Genomic DNA, 9,198 nt, shown 5'->3' with positions numbered 1-9,198 from the left:
GTAATTTGGGTACTATTTATTTTAGTTGTTGGTTGAGGTTTGTTGAAATAATAATTTATGGTGTGAATAAGAACTTTTTTTCCATGTTTCTAAGGACGCGGCAAACCTGGTTATATAAGCCTCACTCTTATCCCGTATTGAGCATTTTCCGACGGAAATTTTGGGTTTATTTCTGATGGAATGACATTGAATGTGCAGACCTAAGTTTTGTGTTCCCGATGGTAGCTTTAGGGTTCGTGTATACCATGGGTGGCCAACACGTCGATCGCCACGTCTCGAGTAGTCGATCGCGTCTGATGTTAGTGAATTTAACACCATACCCACAGAAAATTGCTTTGACCCAGTTTAATGCTGCGCCTGATGTGTGTTTTAAAACAGGACGAATATTGTACGGAACATACGCCAGTATTTGAGTCTGGGCAAGACCGACAGAGCATATCAAAACGTAACAAATGCAAGTTTCGCCGCTGTCAAGGGGTAAAATGAACGTGTCAATTATTGTGTTCCTTGACTGAAAAACGACCCTTGAATCGCTTCCGCGGCATACAAAAGTTGATGTATCACTTCTCAGCGGTAACAGTGGCATTGGAATGCCCAATTCTAATTCCAAGCGAGAAAAGAATCTGGTTTGAAGGAAATTGTAAATTAGATTGAAGTTGGGGCAGTCATGTAACATTTGTGGTTTGAGAATATTTATTTTCCACTGTTTAGAATCAGATAATACATGAATACTTTTAAATTTTTTGTAAGCGTGTGTGCATCGATTTTTTTGTATGATTTTATCTGATCAGTCGTCGATCGCGGTCGAAGGCAGGTTGGCCACCCCTGCTGTATATCTTGCCAAGCAGTTTGCTTAAGGTGTAATAGATTGTGGAGAATGCTGACTCAAAGTGATTTTGGCCTGTCAAAAAATAGTAGCTCATTACGTATTTATTGTTGTGTGTTCATAGTCTTGCTCGGAATGAAAGTGTTAACCACCCAATGAAAATACTTTATGTTTTTGTCAAATGATTCAGCTAATTTTCTTTGCAGACTTTATTTTTATGTTCTAACATTCTAACCTGAATATTTACTATGTTAAACGCTGTACTAATTTTGATGGCTGCAATGATGTACGTTGGAGAATCACGTAAGTCTATACTATAGAGAAATCGTTAGTAGAAAAACGTACAATATTGTTTCAAGTTCTTGTCTGATACGTGAATGATACAGTTAATGGACTGCTTCTTAAAATGAATCAAGAGTGACATAAAAAAGCATATTCAAATTGGAATACAATTTTGAAATTGCATAAGTTTTGGCTTTAGTTTTCAATAATAAATAAATATTGTTCTTAAAGAAATATATACATCAAAATGATTTATCGTTATTTTAGGTAAAATTGATTCAATCCGCACGGATAAATACGAGCTAAGCTACTACAATGATGGAGATGATTCTGTATCATTTTGTGAAGCACTTGTAGCTTGTTCGGAACTTGGCTTCGGATCAAGGCTTGTTAAAGTCAACGAGGAAGATACACAGACACAAATGAATTGGATGCTCGAGTATTGGTAATGAGTTGTTCATTCTTCTCCTCATACTTATTCTATCAGATTTAACAAAAACACCGGTAACTTCTACTTCTCATCTCTCCAGCTTCAAACATTACCACTATTACTTCTTTCAGGGGTTATCCACGAGTTTGGATTGGCGTCACTGATATTCGAGTAGAAGGAGCTTGGTACTGGTTGGATGGAACATCCTTGAGATACAGTTATACAAATTGGTGAGTCGTGTCTTTATTTGCAATACGTAGCATAAAAAGCTGTAGATAGATAATAACTGAGTGTATATTACTGTTAAATTCATTAGCTCACATTTAATGTAATAAACAAATTGTCGATATTGACGATGTTTATTTATGTGGAATTTCATTATTTTTAAGGGGTTATAACCAGCCGAATTCTGGTCAAACTAACGAACAATGTGGAACGTCAGGTAGAGATGAAATGGATGATACAGATGGAATGTGGCATGACTTTTCGTGTGATTCAAAGTTTGGATATATTTGCCAAAGAGGTCAATATTTTGATGTGATTGTAAATCTTTTTACTTCAAGTTTAAATCATTTGATATTGATAAATTTCCTAGATTAGAATTTCGTATGTGTGAAATATGCTAAATAAAAAGTTGCGAAATAAAATATGTACAACAAGAATGTTTTTATAAACTATATAGTTTAAATTATTAAGACAATCAAAATAATCTCAAAAATATATAACTCGTGTTTTAGATATCAGCAGCACAAGATCGTTGTCAACTGATCCAGTAATCCAATTGTTCTATTCAAACAACCCCACATCTTTTGCGGATGCGCAAAAAGAATGCGAAAGCCAAGGAGCCAAGATTGTGAGAGGAGACCAAGAACGTTATGAGAAAATTCGGCAAATATTGCCTAAGTGAGCTACTCAAAAGTTAAAAATGGATTAAGAAACTCAGCACAAAGAGGTCTTTCCTCAAATAAAATTGGACAACTTATTTAGAATTTGCTAACACACATGTTGAATAAAAACAGGACCGATGTATTTTGTAACTTATTCTGAAGAGAGCATAACTTTTGTGCAAAGAGTCTTGTACTGAAACGCCTAATTACAGTCGCACATAAATTAAAAGTGTTACGAATTTTATAGTTTCGTAAAAGAAACATTGTCTGGTTCTGTTTTTATGGGACGCCCTGTATTATTGTATGAAACAAAATATAACAATTTCACGTAATCAGTCTGACATGTTCCTCTTATAACGGAGAATCTTTTTTTCTATGAGTGTGGAGGGGAAGTGTTCAATTCAGTCCGAGCCACTAGTCCAATATGACGATGATGAGTAGAAAAACTATATGACCTAACTTCAAAAACAATTTTTACTTAAACACCATAAATTGCTATAAAGCGAATGATGCATTCAAATAATGAATTCAGGAACAACAACACAAAAGTCTGGATTCAAGACAAATCATCTGACAGCGGATGTGCCGTGATGAGTTACAATCGATGGCAAACACATGAATGCAATAAAGGCAAATTTGGATACATCTGTGAAACCGGTAATATTTTCAATTTAATAATGTTTTCTGGCTCAGTCGTCTCGAAACATTTTTTAATATACCTAAGTTATTTGAATAACCTGAGTTTAATCGAATTTTTCGGACACCAAATGAGATAAAGATTTATTTGCTAAATTGTTTTTGTTAAGCTGTTGATGGTTGGGAAAAGTCGCTTTTCTCGGCAACTAATAGGCTAATAGACAAATTATCAAAGATGCGCTTTTTTTCAATATCTCCTTTCAATATTAGGTTGTACTCGATATTTTACCCAAATTGTTTTTTGTATATTGTTTTCTTTCATTTCATGGAAACACTTTTATTTGACTTTTGACATTAGTATGCATGTATTTGACCATTGCTTTCTTGTTCTATTTCAGATGAGGAAAGCGTACAAGAATAAAATCGAAATAAGAAGGACTGTGTGTTACATATATTAATTCACTTAAAGCAGGGGTCGGCAACATACTGCCCTCGGGCCATATCCGGCACGCAGAGTAAATTAATCCGACCCGCAATGCTTTACTGAAATTTAGCGACAAAACGGCGAATTTTAAATATAATTTAATTTTATACTCTACGATCGATGAGCAGATTATTGAACACGGAATGGAACTATGAATCGTTTTGTTATTGTTCTTAACTTTCACAAAAAAATATATGCGGCCCTCCTAGATTCGCAACCCTTAATTTTGGCCCGCGAGAGACAAAAGGTTGCCGATCCCTGAGTTAACGTAATATGGTGTTTTTGATAATTCTTATTGTAATTAGGACTGCTTGTGGTGCCAACAAAAGTTATCGTGTCGTAAATGTATACAGTGACGCTTAATATTATTCAAGTTATTGTAGCAAATTATACTAATATTAGGTTGTGTTAATTTTTTTTGTGTTTTCAATGTTACTGAATAAATTACTAGAAAATTCAAATTTGGGTTTTTATTGTCTCAGATTTGCTATTTTAAAAATCAACAATTCGGCCATGTTAGCATTTGGGAGAAGGATTCTAACACTTCCATCATCTGTAGTAGGTATGACTTTTGTCGCGTAATAAAATATACGCAGGGAGGATAGGATGCTTCCAACTTTATAGTAAATTGTAAACCATACGGAGAAAATATCGGGCACAACATCGCATCTACCATCCCATGTGTCACTATATAAATGTGCAAATAGTGATTGCAATATTCTGATAACGATTCTTTAGGAAAACGTCATGTACAATGATATACAAGTATTCGTTCGGAATATTAAAGTGTAATGTATGGCAACTCTCACTTAGGGTCGAAGGTCATCCTAGAGTTGATCATTAGTTTTCTATGTTCAGCTGGCGTCGTGTGTGCTTCTGTATCAGATATAATCTGTGTGTAATTTTTTAAATAACAAATACAAGTTTCTGCAATACAACATACTGAATCTTAAATCAGTCTATCAGTGCAGTTAATATTAGCCAGTTATAATATAAGTACACAACGTAGCAGGGCATAACATAAAGCTAGCACTTGACGAATTCGTTTGAGAACAATTTTTCTGTCGCCCGACTTTTTGTATAAGTGCCTCAAAGGTCGATTTGTTTGGCAAGTACATTTGTTGGTCTAACGTTTAATATTTCACCTTGAATATATTTTATCGATGTATTTTTGGGTGCTGATGCTGCTGTGATATCCTAGTTCTCTTTATTCATATTTCAACGATCTTAACAACAGTCGATTTACACTGGAATTTATTGAAGTAGCGGCAGCACCAATGAACAGCACGTGAAATCTGATTAGTTCGCTTACAATATTCGTGGTTCTTGTAGATCAGTATGTCGTTTTCTCTTGAGGTCTGTGAAAATAGAAGCGCCATGTGAGCTGCTTCTTTTCGCAACTTGCCTGTGTTCGCGAGCAGCAAAGTCTTCAAAAAACAGCTTTGGAATTGTCTGCAAGCGGAAAAGGATCATTGATGCGATGGAAATCTTGGCGCGGAATCGAACTAACACATCAATTAAAAAATGTTATATAGTATCATGCCTTCGAGTTTTCATGCACATAATCAAGAAATCCATGATTATATGTGGTATACATGGGTAGAAAGATTTCTAGGTGTCATTTGTAAACCCATGAAAGTTTGAGGGTGTGTATGTATTTACGGTAATATTTGTAGATGGACGGGTATGCAAAAGTACGCAGATGCAAAGGTAAGGGGTTGGAAATGTCCGCGTGTGGCAAATCAGTTAAAAGGTTTGTTAACGTTATCGTTCTTAGAAAGATTTTTTTGACACATATACGCCATGTCGTATATTCAGTTCGCACATTGACGGTTGGTTTTACATTCACTTCAATTAACACTTTAAATCGTGCTGATATGAAATGTCCCATATTTTGATCCTATATTGGATATTATACACAACTCCAAAATACATCGAAAACAAACAAAAGATGCTTAAAAAATTACACCAACGGCTATGGGCAATTTTTGTTGCTTAACCGCCGAGCTTCCTGATGATTTCTTGCATTTGCAGACTCGCTGAGCGTCTTCATCCAGATGCTTAACCGCCGAGCTTGCTGCTTGCATACACACTCTCGCAGATTTTACTTATCTCCACACTTCTTTTTCCATTTCCATGACACTTCTCTGGCTTATCATCTTGTTTCCTTTGCGACTTGCCTTTTGCTGGCTCTCCAGGTCTCCTCTACTGCCACCACTACCTTTTTTTACCATTTCTTATCATCTCCACACTCTTTTATTTCCCTGACTCTCTGGCCTATCTTCTTTCCAGGGGGGCTGGCCTTCTGGTCTCTATTACCATCCTTATCCTGCTCTACAGCTCGGTCGGGTTCTTCCTTCCTTGGCGGCTGGCATTTTGCTGGCTTCTCCAGGACTCTATTACCACATATTACACCTTTACCCTTTCTGATCCTGCTCTACAATTCGGTGGGATTCGAACCCCTGATATCTGGCCTAATTTTAAATCTGAAGTCTCCTCGTTTCCCCCGAGCCACGGCTACTGACGAGGATCGAGCGGATCAGAATCTTACTTAATTAACAACGCCACGCATGGCAGCTCACGACGAGGCTATTTAACTCCCACAAATTACAATCCATATACTTCATTGTTTTGAAGCAAGTGTATTCAAGCCTGAATGGAATTCTGATTCTTTCAACACACAGAATAAAAACATTATCTGTGACAATTGTTGTTGTGCGAATCCACTGGCGTATCTTAGTTTATTTCATGGTTTTGTAATTGCTTTTTATTTTGAATTGGCCGAGTTATATTGGAACTTGTTCTATGGGGCGAGAATGACATATTTTCTTTTGTCTGGGTATGGTTCATGCTTGGGTGGGGTTTGATGGAGTCGGATAATCCGTTGCTCTTTTAATACAGTTCCTTTGTAGATGTTCGGTTTCTTTGCACTACCTGCATACTGCCTCTTTCTCACAATTAATGAAAGTATGTCCAGTTTCCAAGCATCTCCCACAAGTGGGAATATACATTTCTTGGTGGAGATATGTCCTGCACCTAATTTCGTTAAATATCAGAAAGTCAGGTAGACGGTCTTTTTTTAAAATCGTCTATCAGAAAAGATGTAAATCCGTTATAGATGCCGGTGCCTCTATACCAATTTCTGACAGCGTTTCTGATTTCTCCGCACTCGAGTTTGTTGATAATTGACGTTGCCTTTAGATATGATGTTTTTCCTAAGGAATGTCTTTTAATGATATGCGGACTGGAGCTTCTCTGGGCAGAGTAACGAATATTATAGAGTCGTTGGTCCTTATTTGTCCACTGGTAGCATTCAAAAAATTTTCTCTGCAGCTTTCGTTTTCTGTAGCTGAGAAAGAAAAGAAAATTCTATTCTAAGAAAATCCAGAAGGAGGAGAGGCCACTCCCAATTCACGTAGTTCGGAGCAGGCTGACAAATGCCGCAGAATTGCAGAAAAAAAGACTACCAAACGCTCCGTGCTGTTTAATCAAAGACTCGCCTTATTGATAAACAGCGAATAACTATAATTTAACGCAAACATAACATAGACAAAAATAAAAACATAAAAGAAAAACGAGTCCCAATCCAAATTCATTCCTATAATTGCGCTAAGCGTTCGTCGCCTATGATTGCACAACATCTTTCGAGATCGTCGAACAGAACGCACAGTTCTGCGAATGAAAAACGAACGTCGATGTCCACCAGGGAGTAAGACTTGATACATAAAACTTGATACATAAAACTTAATAATAGGAATCGGCATCCGGATGTAGATATATGGCGGGAATAATCACATCAAAACCACGAAACATACTTAAGTCTGCTTACAAAATTTATGGGCGGGCCGCAAAAAACAGTCAGGCGGGCCGTATGCGGCCCGCGGGCTGGTAAACCTTGGTCTAAATCAGGAATGCCTAACCTTTTTCGTCTCGCCGACCACTTTCACGTGACGAAATCGGTTGCGGGCCGCAAACGTTTGTACCAAACAATAATACCAGATAAGTCCTGATTTTGGTGTAGGTAATTACATAATACATAAGAGGCGAGTTTATTAACATGAAATCAATCAAATTAATAATTGGTTACTGAGTGGGGCTGGCAAATTATTCGAATATTAGAATAGCGGAATAATCACATCAAAACCACGAAACATTCTTAAGTCTATTTATAACATAGTAAAAAATTGAAAAGTCTGCTTACAAAATTTATTGGGCGGGCCGCAAAAAACAGTCAGGCGGGCCGCATGCGGCCCGCGGGTTGGTCAACCTTGGTCTAAATCAGGCCTGCCTAACCTTTTTCGTCTCGCGGGCCACTTTCACGTGACGAAATCGGTTGCGGGCCGCAAACGTTTGTACCAAACATTAATACCAGATAAGTCCTGATTTTGGTGTAGGTAATTACATAATACATAAAAGGCGAGTTTACATGAAATCAATCAAATTAATAATTGGTTACTGGGTGGGGCTGGCAAATTATTCGAATATTAGAATAGCGGTTTACTATTCGAATATCTGTTAACGGGGCGTGGACATAACACTCTCGGGCGACCGAATCAAAGAATCAATCATAACACAACACACTTGCGGTTTTTTGGCGACCACGCAAGTAACACACACATCACGTCAAAGTTGAGTGTTATATTTGCGTTATAGTGTTTTTGTTCATTCATTTTCAGTAGCTACGATACTGCTTTAATGTTTAAATGAGCATGATGTGCGTCAATGTCGCCACAATATCAAGTTTTAGTAGGCCGTTTCGTAAAATTTGAAACACCAATACAAGTATTTAATGAAGTAACATAACGAAAATTTCTGAACGAATAGTCGATATATACTAATTTGTGACTGATTAGTAGCAATGCCATTATGTCCATTTTATCAGAATTATTGACGAATACGCAGTGACAACATTTTCAAAATCCTATTTATCGCGAACATAACATGAACAAAAGTACAAACATAAAAAGACAACGAGTCCGGCGACCAGTACGCAAGATATTGTTGACTCCTTATTTTACGTTGGCGATAAAGACGATCAAAGCCGACACGAAAGAAAGCTATCAGAATGAAATTATTTGCAAACTTAGGCTCCAAGTTCATTCCAATATTTGCGCTCAGCGTTTGTTCCCAATGATCGCACAATATTTTTATAGTTCGTCGAACAGAGTGCACAGTTTTGCGAGAAAAAAACGACGTTGATGTCCACCAGGGTGCAAGACTTGACACATACCCAATAATAAAAACGGCCTTTGAACGTAGATAGATGGCAGGAATAATTACACAAAAATCACGAAAGATACTTATGTATAATAAAATGTATGTAAAATATTAAAAAGGCTGCTCACAAACTTATAGGTCGGGCCGCAAAAAACACTTCGGCGGGCGCCGGGTAGGGCAGCCTTGGTCTAAATCAGAGGCGTGCAACATACGACCCGCGGGCCACAGCACGGCGCGCGGTACCTATTTACGTGGCCCGCTACAGACTTCATACTTCGAAGCTCATTAATTTTCTGACTTTTTCTGAATTGTAACGGCATCATTGGTATTTTTGACTGCAGTATAAGTCTATGGACCTATTCCCGAGCATCGACTTTCTCGTTTACTTCGTGACATTGACCAATCAGCAAGATGCAAAAAGTGACGTAACAATGCC

General features: G+C 37.4%; 1 protein-coding gene across 1 annotated transcript; it reads left to right on the top strand.

Moving 5' to 3' along the window:
• Positions 1 to 1,030: 1,030 nt before the first annotated feature.
• On the top strand, positions 1,031 to 3,924 carry LOC144423072 (C-type mannose receptor 2-like). The gene is made up of 7 exons (XM_078113276.1): positions 1,031 to 1,129; positions 1,376 to 1,553; positions 1,670 to 1,768; positions 1,928 to 2,061; positions 2,276 to 2,441; positions 2,958 to 3,082; positions 3,460 to 3,924. Exons 1-7 carry the CDS (start codon positions 1,075 to 1,077, stop codon positions 3,480 to 3,482), a joined length of 780 nt encoding a protein of 259 aa, XP_077969402.1. The 5' UTR covers positions 1,031 to 1,074; the 3' UTR covers positions 3,483 to 3,924.
• Positions 3,925 to 9,198: the final 5,274 nt, after the last annotated feature.

Source organism: Styela clava, chromosome 5, assembly GCF_964204865.1.
Source record: "Styela clava chromosome 5, kaStyClav1.hap1.2, whole genome shotgun sequence".
In the NCBI taxonomy this organism is placed as follows: Eukaryota; Metazoa; Chordata; class Ascidiacea; order Stolidobranchia; family Styelidae; genus Styela; species Styela clava.
Note: the sequence above shows the minus strand (reverse complement) of the source record. Positions and strands in the feature narration are given on the sequence as shown.